Genomic DNA, 26176 nt, shown 5'->3' with positions numbered 1-26176 from the left:
TACACCATTTAATTTTTGGTATATCTAAACAGAAAAAATATCATCATAATACATAATGTAAAATGTAGAAGATTAATCTGTCAGCCTCAGTTCTACCTGCCATTTTTATTCACGGGGAGCTGACCGGAAAGATTATGCCTAAACCTTTTACAACGACGGGAACACGGCCCTATACACAGTTAACTATATGAAATATTACAAGAAACAACTTAAATAGTTTTTGTATACCCTAACTATATAGTTTCCTACCCTCAATCTAACTGCAATGTATTACATTCATAATTCATTAATTATTTGCCTCTATGAACGATTTCACAACATTGGAATACATCATCGTAGTCACAATTGTTGTGTATATTCATTTGGTTCACCTTCCCCCTCCTCATCCATCTTAATTGAACGCAGCTGCCACTTGCCTTCACCATCAATCAACCGTAATTCCACAGAATGGAAAGGTATTAGAGCAGGGCGCTGAGGAAAAACATAGCAAGAAAAAAGTTGGATAAGAGATGGGTTGATGGCCATAAGAAATGCCGATGACAATATGAGACATGGATGCAAACCTGTGAAGATGTAACAACGGTAATGCCAGCATCCTTAGCAAGCCTATAAAGGTGTTCTTCAACATCAACACTAGTAGCACTACAAATAGAAGAGGAAATAGCAGGGTCAGGTATACGAGGCCATATAAAAGCTTCCGTATACTAATTGGAACACACTGAGATCTGAGCTTGTTTACTTACTTTGTACATTCGTCAAGGATTCCAAACTGTGGCTTGTGAAAAAATAAGCGTGCCTTGTAGAAATGCCAAATCAGTTAGCAGCGAAGAAACAAAATATGAATCACATTTCTAAACAAAGTTTTTGGGTCAAGAAACAATCAGAGCACTTTTTGAGCTCACCATTCCTAATCGTTGTTGTTCTCCAAGAGATAGGATGTCCTCCCAGTTCTGGTTGGCACCCCAGCCACCTTCTCTTTCTAAAAGGTAGACTAATTTAACATCCTCGAGAATTGATTGCAGATGAGAATCCAAAATGTTAGAAGACCCTAGATGTCTCAGACCTGGTATTCAAAAGATAAGTCACTGAGAGGACAATTATGTTGGCATCAACACCTGTGACTGCTAAATCAATGACTACTTGAACACTAGCAAAAGCCATTAAACAGACATCATAAAAGATTTGCCAAATATTAAAATTCTTACTGGTACGGGAATATGTTTTACAGAAATTTGTGCATTTTGTCTCTCTCACCTTTCTGTTGATCAACTTTTTATTATTTGCATTATCTATAAAGCAGAGACGCCAGATATATGGCCTGATACCAGAAGCTTATGTCAAAATAGTCATGATTTATGTCCCTGTTAAAGATGAGTTGCACGCCATCCTTAGATATATTGGTGATTCTGTTCAAAACTTCTTATTTTTGGACTAGTGCCTTCAGGACTTGAACTCCTAAAAGGACAACAGAATGACAGACATACCAAACTTTGCAGCCCAATTGAATAAATTTGGAGTTCAAGAATAACATTTAAGTCCCCGAGTCAAAATGCATGACTTAGTAAAGAGGATCATACTACCACTCAATCGAAACCCAAAAAAAGCTGAAGGCAAAGGGTCCCACCTTATGCATGGATCAACATGTTTACATTGACTATCTTAGTCATGTTATATTTGGCTTTTCGTTTACTTTGGAAATTTCTCTTGCGATTATGCAGCTTATGACCAACCAAGCCAAAAAAAAAAGAGAGTAATGCTGGCTAAATTGATGAATTAATTTGTTATAATTATCTGCTAGGCAAATTTGACTTCATATAAGATTGTATTTATGGTGTCATGGCCCTAGATCTCAAAGTTTCCATGTCTCGGTTTGACTCTACATTGAAATACTGGTGTCTTTGTGCTTGTGCAACATAGCCTGTAACAATAATATAAGATTTGTTCTTCGTATGAATATTATGTATTTGGCACAAGGGTCCATGTCTCGGTTTGACTCTACATTGAAATACTGGTGTCTTTGTGCTTGTGCAACATAGCCTGTAACAATAATATAAGATTTGTTCTTCGTATGAATATTATATATTTGGCACAAGGGTCCGTGATGATTATATTAGCTTAATTTTCAATTAAACCTTGCACTCTTTTCTTAAGAGTTGCTTACTTCACTGGTAACTCACCAACGTATTCTTCCCAGACAGATTTTTCAAACAATGTCATGACTCATGAAGAGGAAGACCTTCGAATGATTGGGAGATCCCAATATTGACTGAATTTTACAAGTTTTTGGAGGCATTTCAAGGATTAAAAATTGGAGTGGACTGCTTATAGTGGAAGGGACATAGCAAAGGAGTGTACAAGGTGAGGGATGGGTATAAGATCTTAAATCAGGTTGAGCCACAGATTACTAACTGGCCATGGAAGCATATTTGGAAGATCAGAGTGCCTCATAGAGTAGAGCATGCTCCACTTAGCTCTTAGCCAATGAGGTTGTTCTTACCCTTGATAATGAGGGGAAAAGAGGGGGATACCCCTATGTTCAAGATATTTTTTGTTTCTACATTGTCCGATAACTTTTTTTTTTGATGACAAGGGAAACCCGCAGCCGCTACCCTTTGGGTGCGCACAGGGTAAAACCCCCGCTCCTATGCAATAGCTCACAAACCACATAGGAGAGGTAACCCGCACTAGGCAAGCCCGGCACGACGAGCTCGACCCAAAAGGCAAACCCCTTGCTTTCGCTGGCAAGGGGTTTCGAACTTGAGACCTCCAACATGGAAGTCCCAAGCCCAAACCACTGGGCCACCCCGAAGGGTACATTGTCCGATAACTGATCAGCTGTGGAAGATTTTTTTTCAATATCAGAGGTATCTCATGGACCCTAGTACTTGATGACACTCTTTTCAGCTGGGAGGAAGCTGGAGTTGATGCAAGAAATAGGGATAGATGGAAGATTATTCCACCATGTATTTGGTGGACAATTTGGAAAGAAAGGAATGCCACATGTTTTGGAAATAGGAGTAGTAATATACAGAAAGTTGAGCTAATTGTATATAGTTATTCTGCTTTTGGTGTACAAAGGCTTTTTCTGATGATACTGTAACAATCCTAGATGTTTTGGGGTCTGTATAGGATTGTAAGTTCAGTCTAAATTTTATTCTCTTACTTTTCGTAAATATGGTTTTCCAGGTAGTACTGAAATTAGTACAAAATGTTACCAGATTCAAAAAAAAAAAACATGACTAGCAAGCTTGGATGGTTCAGAACAATCTCCATTTCAGAAGGTTTTGCACATGATAATATAACCTCTGACTGTAAACACTTACCAATCATAGTTTTTTCAACTGCTAAAGTAAAGCTAAGGATGACATCTGTATCTTCTAATCTTCCTCTTTAAAGAAATAACTTTATATCCCTTCGGAAAGCTGACTACAAATTTGTATTCATAAACCTGGAATAGCCCTCGGCACTTGGATTTTCATTTTTAATATACAATAGGTAATATCAGTGGTTCAAAGAAACTCCAATTCAAAATAAATTACTGTATCACCCTTCATAGGGAAAAGTAAATCTAATAATCACTCACAACCGGCGCCCATTAGAAAGCTCTATTTCCTGAGAAAGCTGTATGATTTTTAACTACCTCACCTCAAGTACAAATTGTAACAGTCTACAAGCACGCCAACTCACAAAAAAACTGAGGAATGTATTATAGACAGAAAATTTACCTTCTCGCATAGCCTGTACCCTTTTCTCAGCCACTTCATGTGAGAGAGGATATATAATTTGATCCCTTAAAGTTCCTAAGCACGTATATGGTCGTTGGGGTACATAGAAGATGCCACTGCCTAATTCTGTGTTAAGCGGTTGGCATGGTTTAACTAATTTTCCACTTACAACTGGCCATAAACCACGAAGGACTCTGAAGATTGAACTCTTTCCACTTCCATTAGGGCCTTCAGAAAGGAAGTAATTAGCAAGTAAATATCCCGATATACTTAAGTATTAGTAGAGGTCATCTGGCCACTAACCAGTTACAAGAAGGCTTTTCCCCTTCACTATATCACATGTTAGCTTCCTAGCCAAGATTTTTTGTCCTGGTGTGATGATGTCCACTTCAGAGAAAGAAATTACATCCTCAGAGGATGGCGATGAACTAACACCTTCAGGTACATCTGCATGCATACAAGAAACATCAGTTCCATACAATGATACTAACATCTGCAGACTAGTATTAAAAAAATCCAGCCAAAAGCAATTTGATAAGGAAAGATCACTATGTTGTGATGCTAGAACTGAATGACAAAAGGTGGAGGATTTGTGGCTTAGCTCGCAGGTTCAAGCCCCACACTATGCAAAGCGCAAAGCCCGGTATTTAAGTGGAGAAGGGTAGAGGGGCGGGCCCATTATCCATCGAGTTTAGAAGGCTGTGATTGGTCCAAAGGGCGGGTCACAGACGGATTTCTCGGTTATCAAAAAAAAAAAAAAAAGGAACTGAATGATTTTAGGCAGTTTTCAGCACTGGTGGATATCAGGAATTTTGTCGGAAACAAATTTAGCTTCAGCTATTTGATTTTGCTATTCCAATACAACAAACATACCTAATATAATCCCACAAGTAGGCTCTGGGAAGGGTAATGTGTACGCAGAACTTTGCCCCTACCTTGTGAAGGTAGAGAGGTTGTTGCCAATATTATAGCCAAATGTCAACCTACTTTGTACCAAATTTCCCATATCTATAAGCAGAAATTCCCAACAATTTCTGGTAAATGTGAAGTTCTAACCGTTCAAAATCAAAATTGACCCTAGAATTTGAGCCATAGTTCCTTTGCGTGCTAGATATAATAATTACAGATGCACACTTGTTCCCTCTAATTTGTCTGGCAATGCTAGCGATTATCCTCAGCAATGTTAGAATTTTATACTCAAAAATCAAGAAGAAAAGATAATTAGATGGCATTGACAGAAAGAGAGGATCATAGAAGAACTGGGAAACATGAATGTTGTTCAAAGGAAAAAGAAATAAAGATGGTAAAATATTCAGACAAATAATTATGATTGCTAACAATTATAATTTACTGGAGATACATAATTCTGGTGTGGCTAGAAAGGGGTCTATTTATTTATAAATGATGGTTCCCATGGAATCCAAGTTACGTAGTCTAGCAACTATGTACGCCACTATATCAAAAGCCTCAGAACAAATTGGCTGGTCATTCATTAGCATAACCTAGTTGTAGCATCTTCAAGACGAACACTTTCATCCCAAGAATTCATCAGCCAAAACTAAGTGTTTTCCGCATATTCACTAGCATTAACCATCCAAATAAGCTTTTAACAAAAGAAAAAACATCCCATTGGATTTATCTATCTTCAATTTCTTTACCAAGTTCATGCTCGCCTCTCCTTCACACTCAAAACCATGACATCTACAATACTATTGCAATGGACTCAAATGGGCCTATCAACTCAAAGGTTTACAGCATAATGCTTGGAGCTTAACCATTAAGTGTTGCACAAATGTCATTGAAACTTATAACCAGAGAAGAGCATTTGAGAGTTGGAAGTGACAGAAACAAGAGAAAATTAAAAGTCAAAACACACCCACCATATTGAGCAGCATCTAGAAACTCTTCCAGCTCAAAAATTCTATTGATACCACCAGAAAGCTCAACAAATTTTTTGTGGAGCTCAAGAATGTCACCAAAAGCTAAAAAGCTTTGAGACACAACAGATGCTAAAAATCGCAGTGCATGAGCGAGTTCACCTAAAAAAAAGGGACAGTAAAAAGAATAGGTAATTTTTCACAAAAATATTAACAGCATAAAAATACACAAATTCATAGTTGGTTGGGGAATCACCTTGAGTTGAAGTCAAAGCCCGGTCGCCCTTGTGCTCCATAGCATACAACAGGCTCAATCCCCAAGTAACATTGTGAGGAAGCTGCTTCGTGATGAACTCATCTATTATGCCAAATAACCATTTCTTCTTAAGAAGCAAAGAAGAGTGGTGAAGAAGTTCTTTAAACCTTGCTTCAACCATCTGTCATGCATAACATGTATCAGTATCGTGCTAGAGATAACTAGATAAACAAGAAAACAGTAAAGGACATAACAAAATCAAGAATCTTCTATTAATCCTTACCAGTATGAGCTAAAGAAAGATATTCCAAGAACAACATGTGTTATTAAAAGAGGTCACTTCATTGCTTAAAGCAATCGAGAGATGCAAAGCAAGAGGTTGTTGCTTCTCATGGGTGAAGCAATGCAACTCCGGAGAAAACCAAAGCTTCAAGCAGCGGATGCAAAGCATTATAAGTGAGAAGCAGGTCTTTTATTTGGTGTTGACTTTAAAAGACGGTAAAAAGAGAAATAAGTTCCATCCCAGCAGGTTAGCTTCTTTGTTCTCTTTAGCATCTTTCTTCAATGATTCTTCTTCTATTAATCCTACTTCTCTACTGCAATGAAGCCTATTCTACTACTGTTTTGGAGCTTTCCTTCTTCTCTTCTCTCTCTCTCTCTCCCTTTTTTCTTATTTCTCGGGATAGTTCTTTCTCTCCTAATCTCTCTTGCTGCAATTTTATATTCTTCTTTCCTTGTCTGTCTCTGATCAGTGTTATCAAAGCAAAAAGCGCAAAAAAGTCTAAGGCTTGTTGGGGTTTTAAGCGCAAATAAAGCGTGGGCTAATGAAAAAGGGCGCAGAGGGAGAAACAAATACAAATATATATGTTTAGTCCAAGACAAATAATTAAAAACGTGAATGACAAATATATGAACAAAGAAAGTGAGTAAAAAAATATGATACAATGAAATATCAATTGTTTAGTATCACCCCTTAAGAGGCTCATTGATGAAGAAAAGTATGTCTTAGAACTTTAATGACGACATTAGAGCGCACATTAAGCGAGGCCAAGTGCTCAACACGTTTTGAGCCTTGCTTCAAGGCCTATGCGTGCTTTTGACAACACTGTCTCTATATCTCTAATTTCTCCATTTTGATTCAAATGTTGATTATTTTGAAAATAAAAAATGACTAACAAATTAAGGCTAATAATTAGTGTAAAGAATAGATCTTACGCCTAAGTCAATCCCAAAACCTAACTCCTAGGGTGAGGATTACTTGAAACAATACAAGGAGACAACCGTTAATTGCCTCAATGTCACCCCCTCCCCCTCTGTACGTCTAGATTTGGACATCTAGAACTTGGACAATATAACATTGGGGGCCAATATTAGGTAAACCAAGAAAAGTGATGAGACTGACCATAACAATAAGTGAAGAAGAAGGATCTTACAATTAATTCAACCCAGTGTTAAAAAAAAAAGCAAAAAACACAAAAAAATAAAAATTAAAAATCCTCTAAGGTCAGTTAGGGCTTCAAGCGCAAAGCACAAATAAAGAGTGAGTTTTAATTGAAAAAAGGCGCAAAGCGAGAAAAAATACAAATAAATACATTCAGTCCAAGAAATATAATTATAAGCATGAATGACAAATATATGAACAAAGAAATAGAAATGCATTTTCCACAACCAATTACAAGAAAAGGCCAGTAAAACACATGCAATTATCTATGAAAACAACTTTTTTCGATATACGGCGTACACATAGAGGCCAAGTAACTAAGGAAATTGACTGGTTTAGGCTGTTACGTATGCAAAATTTGGAGGCAGTAAAGCTATTACCCTTTGTTATCCATCTCAAAAACCATTTAATGCAGATTTTGCTTATACATACCATTAAGACAACACAAGGTTCATTAGGATGCTATCTATTGTCCATGGAATTACATGTAGAGTAGGTAGTAGCTAAACAATGGGATAACAGAAGATACAATTATCCCAATATACAGTCTTAAATTATGCAGAAGCAAAAGAAGAGAAGATTATTGGCTGGAATTGAGATATCTATGCATGCTTCAAGATAGGTACTCAATTTTTTATAAGAATCACATTTTCTTGGACATAACAGAGGTGACTGGATTCATGCGCATCTCGACAATTCTATCGAGTACCAGCTACAAACCACCAACACGGGCAGTTATAAAGGGATTGTAATGCAGAGATTACTCCCTGTTAAATGTGCAGTTTGATATACTACGAAATAGTATTCCATGCATAATTGTTTTTGATAAGAAAGTATCATAATGAGGGACATTTTGTCGTTTAATTTTTTTTAATCCTTAAATTACTAAAAGTACTCGCATACTTATTCCATATTCCATCCGGCAAAAAGTAACAACCAAACATTGCATTAGTAAATTTTGAATTGCATGTAGAGATTACATCTCCTCACTAGCCAACAAAATGACCACTAGATTTTACTTGAAAGGGACAAAGTCACAAAGATTATCAACCAAACTTTTAGAAGAAAAAACCTTTTTCTTGGACAAAACAAAGATGTCTGGAAGGTCACGTCGATTAGATTTGGCATATTCTTTTGTTTTGGACTTTGCAAGTCTAGAACAAAAACAACAAAGTACTACTACAATCTCCAAGATAGGTACTGGATAGATACCCAAAGGCCAAGGCCAATACATGTCTTGTACACTATAATGCCTGTGGCAACTTTCTCTATTAAAAAGAAAAAAATTCTATTGAATAGAAAAAATATTCTTCTTGTATTACCCATAAATCCAGACATGTCAAACGTCGTCCTTAAATGTAACATCTCAGCCCCACTTTTGGGCCAACAATTAACTTCTTAAAGGACAGCGAGCTCTTGATGTAATACGTAGCAATTGATACAAAGAGATGAAAACAACTTAAAACAGTCCAGCTTATTACCCGCTTTTTTTTTTTTCAAATAAGAGGCATAAACATGAACGAAATTTACTATACCAGCAAATCTCTAGCATATCACAGGGGAAAACGATCACCTCAATGTATATGCATATATACAAATATACAAATATCAGACAAACGCACCTATATATCTTATTTCTGAAAGGTCCCACTGCTGAAAAAAATATTGTTGCAAAAAAAATATTACTACCTCTTTTTCACGAGCACCACCTCCAAAGAAAGCAACAGATTCAGCATGTGTTCGCAACCTTTCATGCATGAACCTGACAACAGATACTCAGGTGTAACAGTAGCCTATCTAAACACAATAAGATAAGCAGTAACTAAAACATCAGGTAACCTGAAAGTTCCTTCAAGCTGTTGTTCTCGACTTGCCAGGTCACCAAAGTCAGGAGTAACACATCTCAGGAAACCCAAACCTAATAACATGTAAGCATATAATATAGCGACTCCCCTCTGGCCAGTTAGCAGTTTCATTCTCCATGTGAACCTGCATTTCAGTAGTACCTCTATAAAACCAGAAATCATACTGTTAAAACATTAGCTTAACAGCCACAAAAGAAACTTACCATAGAATGTCAACAGTTGGCTTCACCATTCCAGTTACCAGACTAGACAAGTCAGTGGTTAGCTTCTCCAGATCTTGAGTTAATCTCTGATCAGCATCCAAGTTGACACCCGACATGTTAAATACCTACAAACAATCCTTCAACATTACATTTGCAAGATATTTGAACAGTACATCAGACTTCTACTGAAAAATGAAGGAACTACAGCATTAGTTATTCTTGAATCAAGGATGACGGACAAGGGATTATGAACAAAGAAGTTGTCCTACTATTCGACCAAACGAAAGACTGCAACAGGACCAAAATGGATGATAAATGTACCAAAAGCTTTTGTCCATGTTGAATTTTCAATAGTCAAATTGGATTTCCAAATGCATTTTTCAGATTAATTCATAAGCGTAAAGAAAATCTAGACCTTTCACAATGTAGAACATTTCATGTAGTCGATAATTTTTTCCATTTCCATAAAAACTAACGAAACCTAGTAATAAAAATACTTTGGTCAAAGCCCCATTTGACCTCTAAAAGTATAATTTACACCAAAATTTAGGATGAAGAGAGTAGCATAAAAACTAATCCATTTGTTTGATCAAGCTGGTGCTCGGAAATACAACAGGACCAAAACATTTCAAATGGTTAAAACTTTCACAATGTCACGGGTGACCATGGGATTTTCTGAACAACACATCTAGAAAAAAAAACTTATGAGTTGTGGATATTCAAGTAACAGTGTAACTTGACACAACTGAAAAGGGGATCTTTAGTAAATATTTATCTTGTTGAATAATATAGGTACCTTATAATATGCATTATTTCTCAAGTAGTTCTTCAACAAGTGCTTGGTCAAACGAATCCTCCATCCAAGTGCCAATGTCTGCGTCAAGTGCCTGTATGGAAGCAGGAACAAAATTTTATTGATCTCAAAAAAGAAAGGACATAGGCCAACAAAGAAAACACATTTAAATTCCAATATGAAATACAACAGTCTAACACAACAAGATTCATTAGGAGATAATAAACAATAACCATGCTAAATAAAATGATAGTACACAGTTTGCCCACCCAATAAGCAGCCAAAGCAGCAGCCTCGTGAAACTTAATCCTATCCAACCACAAAAGTTCCTTTAGAGACCCCTATCATACCTAAGGATATACAGACTTCCAACCTTTTAGGCAAACAGATCTTACTGTCAATGGCTATGGACTATGGTGGTATCTAGTTGTCCACAACTATTAACTCAGAGTCAAGATAAGAAGGTTCCAGGATAATGTTGGAAAGAAACCCCGCAGAATTGCCTCTAAAATTTCCATTTTAAAGTATATGTATAACCTTATCAAAGATATGTCACTACCAAACATACTATAGAACAAAAAGTAGACACAAGTTACTATAGCATTTGAATCTAGAAGTGTAGTGAGTTCAAGATGTACTCTGTTTGAACCTCATAATTAGTGTCTGTGTGTTCATTTTGTGCAATCATTCATCAAAGTGAACATTGAAAGTCAATCCTACTGGCTGAAAAAGTATGTGTTTTAATCTTGTAGACAAAAATTGGATGTCCATGTAATCGATATACATATCCAAGATAACTTTCCTCTGTGTGTCACTTCGAAGGGTGCCTATTAGCTCTTTGTAATAACTGAATACAGAATTGTGTTTTTTTCCCGTCAGGGAAGAGAAACCGAGTTACCTAAGTAAGACTTAGTCTCTTTCTTCCAAGTATATATTATTTTAAAATTTGCAGATGCTAAGCATGTTTAAAGTAAGGAAAGGCATGTACTCTTTCCACATATAAATTCACCTCAGAGACGGAGCAATAAAGGAGGACGCAGCACTCTGAAGGACACTAATAAAAATCAAACGTAGGAATGCCGCCTTATCTTGCTCCAGGACAAATTTCACAGTTGTTCCTACGCAAGCAGATGTCTTCGTTATAAATAGTGCAATAAAATCCTTCATTCCAGATGAAGAAGAATAGCATTTAAAAGAACAGAGAAGAAGTACCATTTAAAGAGGCAATGCGATCGGAAACCCACGTTCTGGACACCACAAGTAAAGCGACTGCAAGGAACTGTGCCCCCTGCTTATCTAGCAGTCTGGGTACCTAAAACAAGCACTAGAGCTATATGAAGCAAGCTAAAAAGATGGTTCTCAATAATATTAACTCCCTCCACACAGATATGGTGATCAGCTCCTCATCAAAAAGAAAATGATAATCCACTTTACATGTTACAGCCAAAAGCTCTTCGTTTTCACAATACCAAACAATGGATATTCCTAATTTTCAAAATTCGATTTTTTTCAAAATATCCTATCTTGACTTTAGGACCCAGACAAGAGTAGATATAGTAACATCTATATTGAGACAGAATATAGCTATCTACCTATCACTACGCCAGATTGTTTTTCAGTTCAAACCTGCCTTGCCATTTTTCAACCATACAATTTCTTTTCCCATGTTTTTTAAGTCTAAACCAGTAAATGTTACATGTAAGTCACATTAAATAAGATATGTTGTCTTTAAAGTATACAGAATTTCCTTTGTTTCAATTTCACAGCCAAAGAAAAGAAAAACAACCACTGTGAGAGGAAATTAGAAACTAACCAACTAAAAGGACCAAGTTTGATGTCATAGCACTACAACACTCACCAGAACTTTAGACATGGCAGCAATTCTCAGTGGAAGTTTCCTTGGAACACTCTTAAGATGTGGGAAGACATGCAAGGGGGGCTCATCAGCTTCAGATGGAGATGCTGATATCAACTCTGAAAAATACAATTCAGCCTCTGACTTGGAGAATTTTGTGCCCTGTGGGTGATGCCAAAGAGAAGAATTAGTTGGAGCAACAGAAGACATTTCTGAGAACAAGTTTGAACAGCATGAGTATCCAAACCTTTTTTGCAGTAGCAAATGCACGCTGCACAGTCATTGCATCACTTTGACGATCGGTCTCATTATGCTGGTTCTTATTGAACTCTGAGTCTGTGAGACTGGGAGCCTCTGCCCTGGAGATTTTGTTGAACAGCAACTAATAAGTATCTGCATTAGCAGAGTGTGTGTGGAACAGTTAGTTACTTTAGCTTTGTACCTCTTATAGTGAACCCTCCAGCCTCCTTCACCATCCAAGGACAAGACGACATCATGAAATGCAACCAACGCAGGGCGGTGAGAAATAGTGATACATGATGTTCCCATCGCTCTTACTTTTGAACAAAAGCGTTCCTCCATATCAGTTGTCACAGCACTTGTACATTCATCCAGAATGGCAAATTTTGGTTTATGGTAGAAAAGTCTAGCCATCCCCAGTCTTTGCTGCTCTCCCAGAGATAATTCTTCACCCCAGTTTACCTCCTTTTCAGGAGGATAGCGATCCAGAAGATACTCAAGATCAACCTAGTATGACAATGTAAAATTCAACGCGTCACACAAAATGAATGACATTATAAATTCCAAGCCATAAATACATGAGATTGGTTATAGAACAAGATGCAGGTTTTTCGGGGATTAATTATAGGAACTTACATTTTTAAGAAGTTCAACCATGCCACTTCGTGTGAGCGGTTCAACCTCTTGATCAGCAGTTAAAGGATATATAATCTGGTCACGTAGTGTTCCAATAGCTGTATATGGACGTTGGGGCACATAAAAGATCTCCTTATTCAGATCAGAACCTATTCCAGGTTTTACAATATGGCCAGAAACAAGTGGCCAAAGACCTCCAAGGACTCGAAAAAGTGAGCTTTTGCCGCTGCCATTTGGACCTTCAAAGTGAACCAGTGAGAATTATATTCTGTGCTCCCATATATCCAAAAAAAATTATAGTGAAGAACCAGATGTCAATATTTTGTTCGTAACACTTGAACAACTAAGGGGTCGTTCAGTCAATGGTTTGAAATAAGTAATGCAAGCATAAAATCTCGTATAAGATAAGATAGTGTCTAGTTGACTGCATAAGGGAAAAATAATTGATGCATAACCAATGCAAACACTTGTCTAACAGTATAAAACATCACCCGCGTTAAGTTATATGGAAAACTTGTTACCTTCACAAAAAAAAAAGGTTATGTGGTAAAACTATGTATAATTTTATGCAAAGAATAGAATATGAAATTATAATACGTATTGGCTATGCGGGAATTGAACTATTTAAAGACGAAAATGCCTTTTGAAAGTAGTTAAAAAATTATGTATAACAATCTCCTCATTGTTAATCACCTCATAATAACTCCTACATTATTAATCCCCGGCATAAACCATCCATGTATTATTTTTTTATTTTTTTGATAACCGAGAAATTCGTCTGTGACCCGCCCTTTGGACCAATCACAACCTTCTAAACTCGGTGGATAATTGGCCCTCCCTTCTACCCTTCTCCACTTAAATACCGAGCTTCGCTTTGCATGGTGTGGGGCTTGAACCTACGATCTAAGCCACAAATCCTCCACCTTTTGCCACTCGAGCTAGGCCTTGGGGGCAACCATCCATGCATTATAATCCCCACATAACTAGTATATGAACCATAGGAACAGCTAGAAGTTTGCTCAACCTATTCCAACATGACAATTAGTATCTCTATTCCCTATATTTATGCATAAGATCAGGATTATATGCTTGTAATTATGTAGTTCTCCTATTTAGGGAACTTCGTTGACTTCAATTAATCCCCCCAAACTTGAGGACATACTCAAGCATAATATTCCCCAAATAAATCTTTTTTTCTTTTCTTATGGTTATGGTTTTACTTCCACTCGGGTATAGCAAGTCTATAAAGGTTGACGAGCTTAAGTGTGTTATTCGTACGATGAGTAGGGGAAGAGCGACCAAACCAGGCGAGACTCCAGTGGAGTTCTGGAAGAACATAGGCAGGGAAGGTTTGGATTGGCTAACTGGGTAGTTTCATGTCCTTTTTTGGACAGTGAAAATGTTTCGAAGAATGGAGGTGGAGTACGATGATTCCATTGCACAAGAACAAAGGTGATATTCAGAATTACAACAATTATAGAGGTATCAAGTTGCTAAGTCATTCAATGGAAGTGTGAGAAAAGGTGGTGGAGATGAGGGTGAAAAGGAGTGTGTCTATTTTTGTGAACTAGTCCAGATTCATGCCGGGACGATCTACCAGAGAAACCATCCACATAGTGAGGAGACTAGTGGAGTAGTATAGGGAGGCAGAGGGATTTATATATGGTGTCCATCAACCTAGAGAGGGCTTACGACAAAGTCCCAAGGGAGGTTTTATGGAGATGCTTGGAAGCTAGAGGTGTATCTGTAGTTTACGTTAGGGTGAGTGAGGACATGTAAGATGAAGCCAAGACCAGGGTGATGACAATGGGAGGAGACTCGAAGTACTTTCCAATCATGATGGGATTGCAACAGGGGTCAACTCTTAGCTCGTTTCTTTTCGCACAAGTTATGGATGCACTGACGCGGCATATCCAAGGTGAGGGGTCATGGTGTATGTTATTCGCACATGATATAGTACTGATTGACCGTTGACGAGACTAGCACCGGAGTTAACGATAGGTTGAAGGTTTGGAGACAAAACCTGGAGTCTAAAGGGTTCAGGTTGAGCAAGACCGAGACTAAAAGTGTAAGTTCAATGAGGCTACGCATGATGTCGATGTGGAAATGAGGCTTGATGCTTAAGTCATCTCCAAGAGAGGATGTTTCAAGTGCATGGAGTCTTTAATTCAAGGTAATGGGAGATCGACAATGATTTCGCACATCATATTAGTGTGGGGTGGGCAAAATGAGGCTTGCCTTCAATTCATGTTTCTCCCTAGGAATAAATCTTGTATTAGAATGTTATTAGTTGGTACCAAGTCCTTTTACTTGTTAGGAGTAATTTGCATCAGCTACTTGATTTCTCCCTTCCTTCTTGACAATCTAGTTGAAGGTTATTAAATAGTAATTTCAAGGAATCAACCATTCTATTACTTGATTTTTGTATCATCACTTATCCACATGGTCTTGTCCCATCTATGCCATGCTTTCAACATATTCATGTGTGTGTTCTCCATCAATTTGCTTGAAACTCATGGAATTTCTTGCTGTGGCCTGTCCACATTTAGAGTAGTTGGAAAAAAAGACATGGAGGAATGGATACCCATCCACTTTTACTTCCTGACTAAACAGATACTTGACGCTTCACTTCCAGCTACAGCTGAGGATATTTCAGAATACAGCCTAATGACTACATGAGAACCTTTAGTAAATCTGACACAACTGAACCAAAAGCACCATTCCAGTACAGAAAAACAAAGACAGGTCAATCAAAAGAAAATATAAAAATTTAATGTACCTGTTATCAAAAGATTAGACCCTGATTCAACCCTTAGGCTCAAGTCCTCTACCAACACATTACCAGTTGGAGTAACAACCTGAAAGCACCAAAGACCTAGGGGATCAGAACCCAAATACAGATAGTGGTAAAATCAAAACAGATAGATTGTTTATCACCTTAACCCCATCGAACTCAATGTAATTTGCCTCAGTGACATAATTACTACTCCCGTTAGATTGTATGGAAGAGGCATTACGTCCACCTAAATCTCTAGAAATAATCATGAGCTCATGAATACGATCTGCATACCCACTGCAAGTGCCAAAACCGATTTAGAAAATGCAACAGGAATATTTCAAGTATACAGTAGAAATGCAAGTGAAAATGTGTAGTACAACTCTAGTATGTCAATATGATTGTGTCATATATAGCTCAAACTTTTTACAATCTAACATATGGTTGAATGTATAAACCTAGACCTGTATAAGATCTTCTACGGTCCTCACCACTTAGCTAGTTTTTGTGGTTGAGTCAAACCCATCCCTTATGTTAGGCCGCCCAATATAGGATATTACTTCACGCTCCAAATGTCCAATCTTAGGTATGGACAGGAGAGGAAGAGCTGCTACAATCCCACATGGGATAAGTTATAGGCTATAGTCTTCTTATTAACCTTGGATCTGCACCACTTTAAATAGTATTTGGGTTGGATTCAAGCAGCAAGGTCAATTTTCTTAACAAAAATAATGAAGCAAAATTAGTATCTTCTAGTAATTACTGCCAAAGACTTGCAGCCAAGAGATAGTATTCACAAATTGATATGCTAGTAAATCTCCATCGAATCGTTGGAAACAAATCTAGCCAATTCTTTCATTGATCTGTTGTTCAGTTTACTGCTGATGAGAGCCGTGTCCCTGTTGTTATGTCTTTATTTTACTGGGTTATAGCCATGCCTGGTTCTGTAACCACTGTTAATTTCAAGAAACACACAGAACCATCGGCCTCCTTTAGATAATTTTGCGGATACAGAAGCTACATTGTGGCTGAAGCGATACAGTAGCAACAGATGAAGAGAGCATTTATCTAGAGCCAGGCTAAATCTAATGAGGAGCATGTGCGAGGTATACCAATCCTTCATATTTAAGGCAATAAAGCAATACCTTAGACGATTGAGTCGTCTTGAACTTATCGCAAGGGTTCCCAATGCCTGGAATAAGGATATTATGACACTGGTGTGATATCTCAAGTTACTCAACATCTCTGCTCGTCCCAATGTGGATGCATCAGGTCTCAAATTGCCAGAGAAGAAGGGCTCAATAATCAACACAACAGCAACTGTAGCACCAAGATACTTGTGCAAGAAATCTTGAATCATCCCAAACCACCAGTGCTCATGAAGAACGGCCTTCATATGCCGAACTAGAGTCTTAAACTTCTGTTGAATGTGAAAATCTTCTCTGGTTTCACCACCATAAAATGCTATGCTTTCTGCATGGGTCCTTAATCGTGAGTGAAGCTGTCTGTATTCCCCTTCCAGTTGCTGTTCTTTTGAAATTAGTTTCCCAAATGGAGGTGAGAAATTTCTAATAGTAAGCCCTGCACCCAGAACATATGCCTGGAAAATAACACCAAATAAGAGAACCCACTAGACAAAACTGTGATTGGTCCAAAGGGTGGGTCCCAGACGGATTTCTCGGTTATCAAAAAAGAAAAAAAAAGAGTTCCGAATTGAAATTTTGGAGCGAAAACTAGGAAGTAAACATAATTAGGCATTTGAAGAGCTCAACCATCATAAGTTAAAGGTTGAAGAGTTGGAACAATTTAACAAAACAATTACCAAAATCCAGAAAAGATACTTCGGACTTGCATATGAACACAGGCGCCAAGTATATAGAAGCCCATCAGTGACAGCTATGAGATCCTCTTGTACAAGATCACTTAGCTCTCTAGAGAACCTGGGAACATCACTTGCAATTCTCTGTTCTGGATTTGTTATCCGGCCGTCAACATGGGACAGTTTATAGTACACCATATCCTAATAGCCATCACAAAGATTTGTTAAACTATAATAGTAGACAAACTTCCATCATTTAGTTCCTATCTAGACACACCATCACAAGTGTTTGGCAAACCAAATTCCTGAAAATTTTGTATGACCATTGTGCAATTATACATAAGTGCCAATAGGAAGCCATCAAGGTGATTTTGACTACAAACCGTGCAATGCTATACTTAATTGTGATGTATAAACTAGGGTTTTTGTCAAGGCTGTTCTAACGCAAGCTCATTTTAAATGATAGATAGCATCGCGGTGACCCAAAGACCAACATGATACACAAAACAAGCGTTGTCGGAAGATGTCACGTGTTAATCTCTACCTGAAAATATTGTGCATGAATAAGCCTTGTTAAAATACTCCGGAAGCGTAAACTCAAGGTCCCAGTTATATATTTAGAGGTCGAGTGCAAGGCTGACTGGAGGAAACACAACAAAATATTTTCAAGTATGAGGCGGAAAAACATTGGCACACGCCGGAGGAAGGCAGCACGAAAAAGAAACCCCTGCACTTTTGCCAATCGGTTGCTTACAGCAGTTCGTAACACCTGCAAACAAAGCAAAAAAACAAGAGTTTTGGTTACTGACAATGCAAGCCTGGCCAAATAGGGAAAAATATTGAACAGCTTTTACTAGGAACGCTTATACAATCCCACTTTTCAGTGGTTCTTGTAGAACCCTGCATAACAGCATTATTGGTTGTCCTCATGTTATGACCACCAAAACACTCAAATTTCACATGTATCATTCACATGCAATGACAGAAACCACTCAATTTGCCACCTTTAATTGCAATTGAAAAAAACATGGAACACACATTCGCTTTGAGAAACTAGAGATTTGACAACAGAAGATCCTCAACTTCTAACCAAGGATACCCAACATTCAGCTATCCAAGCTCATGTTGAATTTCAAGTGCAGGTCGCTCCATGTGCAGATACTGATTCCTTCTATTATATCAAGTCGATTTTTATATGAGCTAATAATATGAATAATTCAGGATACTGAGGCAAAATCTCTTTCAATCTCTTCATCACTGAAGAAATATATCCTTTCATAAATGTTCTTATTTATCAGGAAGATCACAAGATAAATGTTTTAGACCCATGCAATTCAACTCAAGACACAAATAAATTGTTCAATCATACATATATAAAAATAATGCACAACTATATATACGATACAACCACTCTTGCCCACAATTTCACATCAATCCCCCCCCCCCCCCCCCCCCCCCCCCCCCCCCCCCCCCCCCAATTAAATTTTCTGTTTAATTAGAAGTTTCTCAACTGAAACCAGTTCCACCGGCTTCCTTGACAGCTATTTACCAATTTTGTGAGACAAAATAGTGATTTTGCTCCAAGGTATACATAATTTGTTAACATGCCCAAAAGAAATCGCAACCCGACCATGTAAACTTTACAGATGCTTAATGATTGGTATGTCTATAAGAGAGCCAATCATAAAGATTTTCGTAGTTCTTTATAAACATTGTGAAGTACTATTTTGGATGTATTTTTGCCACATTATTTCCTTAGTTCATTTACATCAATAATATTTTTTAATTACTTATTAAAATAAGTTGATATATACGAGAAATGGTAGATGGAATAATCCACAAAGATTGCATGCCAACCAAATATAAGAAAATGAACTAATTTAAGTAAATTAAACATGCCTACACTCAGAAAGTAAAGAAATAAATCGGAAGCGGTAAACATCAAGCGCTTTTTAGAGATCACGTCAATTATCTGATCTTGATTGCTGAATTCAAATGACCAAGGAAGTAATACAACCATCATTCAATTGGCATTTTGAAAATTCTAAGCCACTTTACAACCCAGCTCACTTAACATCAATTTTCAGATCTTAAATCCTATATAAGAAGCAGCTTGAATAGAAATTCACCAAGCACATTTGCACAAAATTAGCATTGTACAAAGATAGGTACTTCTGATAAGTTTTGTCCCAACTTTCACCTTTAGACCAAAACACAAATTAAAAGCAAGAAAAGAGGTCAGATGTTAATGATTTCACAATCCAAGATCCCTCTGATTCTAAAACCAAACCTCAACAACAACAGCATACCCACTATAGTCCCACAAGTGGAGCCTGGGAAGGGTAGAGTGTATACAGCTCTCTACCTGACAAGGTAGAGACACTGCTTCTGAAAGACCCTCGGCTCAAAGAAAGCAAAAACACAACATTTAAGAAGGCATAAGCAATAGCAGGACAATAAGAAAGTAGAGGCTCTAAAGCCAAACCTCCAAAGCATAAATACCAAAATCCAGCAGTAGTATCCGCATATGCTATTAACCATTGAAATCTTTAAAATGCTCAAGCTTTTTCTTATGTTTCCTTTTTGATAAGTCTCAATGTTATGTCTTTCTCTCCACTGGAAACTACAGCATACCTCCTACACATTTCTACAAACTCCAAAATTATCAGATCCTAGAGCGGTTGAACAGTAACACATATGCTTTAAGTCAGACAAGAAATATATGCTTTGAATAAAGAATCTCACCACTGTGGCTACCAGAGCCAACAGATCTCTCGTACCCATTCTGCCCATTCGAGATAGAAGAATAGCTGCTAAAACTTTTACAGACTTCAAACCTCCTTTCTTTTGCCTGCTTTTCTTCACACTATTACCCTTTCTGGTCTGCTTATTTGGCTCTATTATACCATCATTCACTCCATCGCACTGTGTAGAATCATGCCCCTTATAGGTTCTCCGTGACTGCATGTACGCAGCAGCTGTTCCACCAGCAACAATTATACCTGTCGTAAGCAGCAGAGCTTTCCTGTAAATTAAGAAAAACATTTGAGATTACCATTGCAGGTACGGGCAAAGGAATTAATTGATTGATGCACAGTTTTCAAAATGATGCATGCAAGAATATATGAGCATGATGTTGCATCAAATGTCACTTGAAGTTCATAGGTATGGTTTCAAGCACAAATAGATAACGTACACTCTCACCCTTTCTGTGTAGTAACATACATTCACTTAATCCTCAACAGTTTCACGATAGCCTCTTTTGTTCATTAGTTTGGGTGATAAATATATTTTTTGTAGATCCCTCTAAATCTTTGGTGATAGATATATCTCTTGTAGATCCTTCTAACTCTTGTAGTTTTCTCTTTCACTTTTTGGGCACTCCTGAGTATCTTCCTTCAAATTTATAGTATCTCTCATTCCATTAATATAACATTGAATGTGGAGTCCTTTTAGGCTATGTTTTTTCTCCTTCCCAGAATGTTTCCTCTATCTGCATTTTTATTTCTTTAAACCACATGTTACTATAAACTGCAAAAGGCCTTCGCCTGGACTTGCACTTTTGCCTTCTAAAACATTGGTTCATTCTATTGAAGTTTGATCCAGAGCAGCCATGAAGATCAGGACTTTCTGTTCTGAACTCTGCCAAAAACTCTCTCCCAAGGAAAGCATGTCTGGGAGATTTTGCTTAAGAAATTTCTGTAATACTAATATTCTACCATAATCAATCAGATAAAATGCTATAGTACTATGTAGGATGCCAAACGTTGTCGTTAACCAGAGATTACCTTCTCTTTGCAGAAATATATCTGATTGATTATGGTAGAATATTAGTATTACAGAAATTTCATTTTACTTGTAGGATCACAGGATGAACTTTGTTGGAAGAAACTTTATAGAGTTCTATTATTTTTTTTTTTTGATGACAAGGGAAACCCGCAGCCAAAACCCCCACTCCTATGCAATAGCTCACAAACCACATAGGAGAGGTAACCCGCACTAGGCAAGCCTGGTGCGACGAGCTCGACCCAGAAGGCAAACCCCTTGCTTTCGCTGGCAAGGGGTTTCGAACTTGAGACCTCCAACACGGAAGTCCCAAGCTCAAACCACTGGGCTACCCCGAAGGGTTTTATAGAGTTCTATTATGTACAAATCTGTTTTGGGAAAGTAAAGTTTTATTACTTATCAAAAGAAAAGAGAGAACGGTGCGCTAGTCTCAGAAATGTTTTGGTAACATTCTTTTCTTTTGGCTATTATTTTTGGTATTCCAAAACTAGATATGTATTGACACAACAAAAAAGATATGAACTAGCAACACAAAATGGAGAAAATATTCTATACCTTTTAGAAGCCAAGAGGCCTCGCCCATGTTCAGTCAACTGCAGAAGCTGAAGAGAAGGCATGTCTGAAAATAGACCTCCCAAACCAACAGATTTTAGCAGCTAAAACTCTTGATATCTGTAGGAATAGGGCTTGTATATTAGTAATGTGGGACATGAAGAAAATATATACTCAAGAACAACAGAGCGAAAAGTAAATAATATCACCGTTTCAGCATACCACTGTCATTATACAGGAAGGAAACCACCACGGCATGAAAATGATAACATATCAAGGAGCACAATAAGTTTAACACCTATTCACTAATACTGAACCTTTCCTACCAAAAGAAACACATATTCACTAATACTTGGTCTTTCCTACCAAAAGTAACACCTATTCACAAATTCTTCCAGCAGCTCTCCCACCCCCTAGAAAAATTCTAAAAGGATGGAGGGGAAGAAGAAGATAAGAAAGCAAAAGGGGTGCAAAGGATAATCCAAAGATCACCAAATACAGAAATTTGCATGTTTTGAGATTCACCATCCTCTTACTAGCTAGTTATTACTGAGCAACATTACAGTTGCTTGCTTTTTGACATTCATGAGTATCTTACTGTGCCAAGGTGCCTAACATATCAAGCCTTACACATCAGGGACATGGTTTTCAATTACTTAAATCAGAAAAGTTACCCGCGACAACATTATTTTAAGATAAACTATACAAAGAATTTTCTTTACCTATATTTTCCACATAGGCAACTCCAACCTAGCTAATTATAACCTAAACAAGTATTAACAAGTACACTGGTAAAAAAGCGATAATTTCAACCTAATTATCCTATACAGAAAGGAAAATAGAAAAGCATATCATATACTTGAGCTCACTAAACCATTCATTGCTTCAAGAGTATGTGGTGATCCATTGAGCTGTAATAATCCAAATGGAAAAGTATTATATCCAATCTTACTATTCAACTACCAAATGAAGGTTCAAAATTATGGGTTTTACTGGTGTTTGGCTTTTCTTAATGTGGCTACCAATATATAAAAGAGGATCAGTGTTCAAATTTCTGCAAAAGTAGTTAGGGAGTATGGAGATTGTTTTGAAAGCATCATGAGCCAATGGAAGGTTAAAGTCAGAAATCAGAATCTAAGAACTAGTATATATAAAGTAGTCGCCAGTAACCACTGCCTACTTAATTGAATCCTTGTGGGTAGAACAAACATCATCCTACTTTTACTCTATTCTTTCCATTTCATTGCTAGCTCAAAAGCACCTAGATTGTTCAGTTCTGTCTTGATTCATTATTTTCTCTCTTGTCTTTACTCTCTGTTGTCTGATCTGTTGGATCTCCCTTTCCCAGCAGCTAGTCCACTGGTTTGTTTGTCTTTACTCATGAATTTCACCTTTGCTACTCCCTTTCAATATCTGGAGCCAAGTGCACTTTAGCATAGACATGTATGCACAGGTAACTTATCGTAAATATACTTCACAGGTAATTTCTAATTAATGGACTAGTTACTAGGACTCATTCGGTCTTCTATAGTAACTTTTGAATTTTCCATCAGTTATCTTCTTCTCAATCTGCTTAGCGTTGGACAGTTTCAATCATGACCTCATATGGATCAGACAAATGAAAACATGATAAGATGCATGTATTTCCAAGATAATCAAAGTCCTGATCATGTAACTCATGAAATCTATATGGGACTTCATTCATATTTACAAAATGGTTCAATTAGCTAGTTGTACACGTTAATGCACTGCGGGAAAAAAAATCACTCAAAGATGGTGATAGAAAGCTACCTTTGGAAGTGGCGAAAAATCTAACCAACCCCATCAACTAAAGAAATCGGTACAAAAACATACTTCGTTTAAGTGGATTTGCTGGATGAACTTCAGCTCATTGCACAAGATACCATGCGTAAATGTGGCGCAAAACTTCTCTAGCAGAGTTCACAGTCTCAAAGCAACAGCTGCAGTTGTAAATTAAAAGGCATGATTTAGTCGAATGATTTGATTCACCTAGAACATAACATATAGAACACAGAAGTCCAGACATTGAACACTGATGGTAACCACGCAGTGCTGAAGTAGTGGATAACTTGATAGTTAATACCAAGATCATACCAGCTTGATCTCAATACAAGATCACAATTCATAGTTTTCAGACCACACATACATTGACAAAATAATATTTGTAAATTGTTTTTTTTGTGCATGTCTTGTCCCCGTGTGAGGACCGAACACTCGATCCAATTCCTAAGCGGATAAGCTCAGGTGAACAGCTCCTGATAAGATGATCAACATCACTCCCCCACTCCTGCACTATTTTCCTCCGTAATTCACCCATCATACTTGGCATCATCATATAGGGTAGGTCTTAGAAATTTCCTCCATCCAAGAATGACCCAACTTCATTAAATTTGAGTTGACATTTGACGACGAAACGAAAAATGCAGCTACGCATCAAAAGCAAAACAACTTTGACAGTTTTTCTTACAAAAATGATGAGATTTAACTGGCATTAAGCTGATGGTGACATTGGTATCAAAATTGAGATGTTGAGACTTGTTAGATCTAAAGAAAATACCACTTAATTCAATTAATTGAATAGAACAAAACAGCTGTTAGTTTCATTCTTGACACAACTCAAGTCTCAATCAATAGTTTTAAAAAGAGAATGATGTGAATCACTAGTACTTGGTTTCAAAATCTTCTTGCCTCTCCATCATTGATGTTGTCTCAACTTTGAGACTCCCGATTTCTATGTATCTAAGGATTTTTTTCTCAATGCCAAGAAGTACATAACTCTTTGGGAAACAATCTAGAACTTACATGTTTTAAGCTTTCACTATCAACTCCTATCCCAATCCTTGTTGACACTATCAAAGAAATACTGAAATTGAAAAGTTAAGTGTGCAGTTTCCACACTTATTAGCAACTTTGTTGCTATAAGAAAGCACTAATATATAAATGAAGGTACAATCTTTCACGTAACGACAAATTACTTATTAAGGTCGAGTAAACAAAGCAAACAAATAAATTATCAACAACGCATCGCATTAATTATATTGTCGACAAAGTTCGACAAAACAAAGATCCTATATTACAACATTACTCCTTTAAATCTCAATTATCAACAACGCATCGCATTAATCCTACTGTTTATTTCGCTATCAACTTCCACAAAAAGATTGAACTCCAAACAGTTAAAAAGAAAATCCTACAAAATTTTAATTCTCAGAGAAAGAGGAATTATAACAAAGGAAATCAAGAACTTTATTTATACATCAGAAATATGCTTACCTCAGTATACACAAAGAATTCTCATTTTTTTTAAAAAGGGTCACTTTAAATCAAAATCGAACACTAACCCACATTTAATTATATTAAAATAAAACAGAATCAAGAACACCAACTTCTAAAATTCACATGTACTTATCAAATTGACCATTCTTAAACCATTTATTGATATGTAATCATAGATTTGTTATACTCCAAGAAAAGATAAACCCACATCTAGAAAAGAAGAGTAGCAAATAGATGACCTGAAATCTTGAACTCAGGCTATCTAATTGACGATTTGCAATACCGCTAAAAACCCATTAGACTACTGGTCAAGCCCTAGAACTTTTATACACAAAAAAATCATAGTTTTTTTTATTTGTTGCAACAAACAGAAGAGAGTAACAAACTTGCTGAAAAATTGGAGAGTGAGAAAAAAAAATGGAGAAGACAAATAGTATTGTGCAAGTAATAAATACTTACTAGATTGGAGAAACGTAGATGATGATGAAGAAGATGAATATGGTGAAGAATGATGGAGACAAAAAGTGAGGATACTAATGGTTGTTACCTATTTCTCTTCTCTTCTTAAACTTAATTAACCAAGAGAACTCCTATTTTAAGGAGGACTGATTTGGTGTGTTTCCCATGATTAATATTTTGTCTATTATTCTTATAATAATTCTATTTTATCTTTTATCGTATTTTAAAAAGTATAATACTATGTAATATTATATAAGTAATGACTAGTAAAATTATTCGCATCTCGCACGAGAATTTAATATCACGAAATTTAGTAATTAAAATCTAAAAAATACTATATTAGCTTACATATAAGATTAAGTAGTTACGGACATTAATAATACAAAGAAAAATAATAATTATAACATCATATCATTTATCCTTCAATCAATCTCTTTAATTTGATTTTATAATTTATCTTTCTACTTCAAGGAAGTGTTAATATTTGATATTTTGGGGAATCAAATGAACATCAATCTGAGATATACAAATATTCTAATTCTAACGTGTAGAAAAGTCCAGCCCTAACATTTGCTTTACATATATCATTTTAAAGT

General features: G+C 36.8%; 1 protein-coding gene across 4 annotated transcripts; it reads right to left on the bottom strand.

Annotated features, from left to right (window-relative positions):
* LOC125854226 (ABC transporter D family member 1) lies at positions 1–25729 on the bottom strand. 4 transcript variants are annotated; one of them, XM_049533708.1, is made up of 27 exons: positions 25581–25729; positions 23616–23785; positions 21828–21944; positions 20232–20511; positions 18031–18255; positions 17490–17687; positions 16813–17267; positions 15829–15964; positions 15671–15749; positions 12892–13130; positions 12458–12762; positions 12263–12374; positions 12019–12177; positions 11373–11472; positions 11170–11278; positions 10164–10254; positions 9368–9492; positions 9139–9288; positions 8989–9061; positions 5859–6039; positions 5606–5764; positions 4029–4172; positions 3726–3953; positions 903–1063; positions 744–796; positions 564–642; positions 1–471 (listed from the first exon to the last, which is right to left on the bottom strand). In XM_049533708.1, the coding sequence occupies exons 3-27, from the start codon at positions 21887–21889 to the stop codon at positions 340–342; spliced, it is 4035 nt and encodes a 1344-aa protein (XP_049389665.1). In that variant the 5' UTR covers positions 21890–21944; positions 23616–23785; positions 25581–25729; the 3' UTR covers positions 1–339. The 4 variants fall into 4 exon arrangements, with proteins under 4 accessions (XP_049389665.1, XP_049389667.1, XP_049389666.1 ...); XM_049533710.1 differs by having other exon boundaries at positions 23679–23785; XM_049533709.1 differs by lacking the exon at positions 25581–25729 and adding an exon at positions 25361–25506.
* Between the last annotated feature and the right edge of the window lie 447 nt (positions 25730–26176).

The sequence above is a fragment of the Solanum stenotomum genome, chromosome 2 (assembly GCF_019186545.1).
Source record: "Solanum stenotomum isolate F172 chromosome 2, ASM1918654v1, whole genome shotgun sequence".
In the NCBI taxonomy this organism is placed as follows: Eukaryota; Viridiplantae; Streptophyta; class Magnoliopsida; order Solanales; family Solanaceae; genus Solanum; species Solanum stenotomum.
Note: the sequence above shows the minus strand (reverse complement) of the source record. Positions and strands in the feature narration are given on the sequence as shown.

Bases quoted from the DNA above. Each gene is read 5' to 3' on its own strand.
- LOC125854226 (XM_049533708.1), bottom strand. From the start codon at position 21,889: ATGCCTTCTCTTCAGCTTCTGCAGTTGACTGAACATGGGCGAGGCCTC. The intron at 10,255-11,169 runs GTGAATTTATAT...GCTTCCATACAG, and splicing joins TTTATTGCTCCGTCTCTGAG to GCACTTGACGCAGACATTGG. The intron at 9,493-10,163 runs GTACCTATATTA...GATTGTTTGTAG, and splicing joins GAAATAATGCATATTATAAG to GTATTTAACATGTCGGGTGT.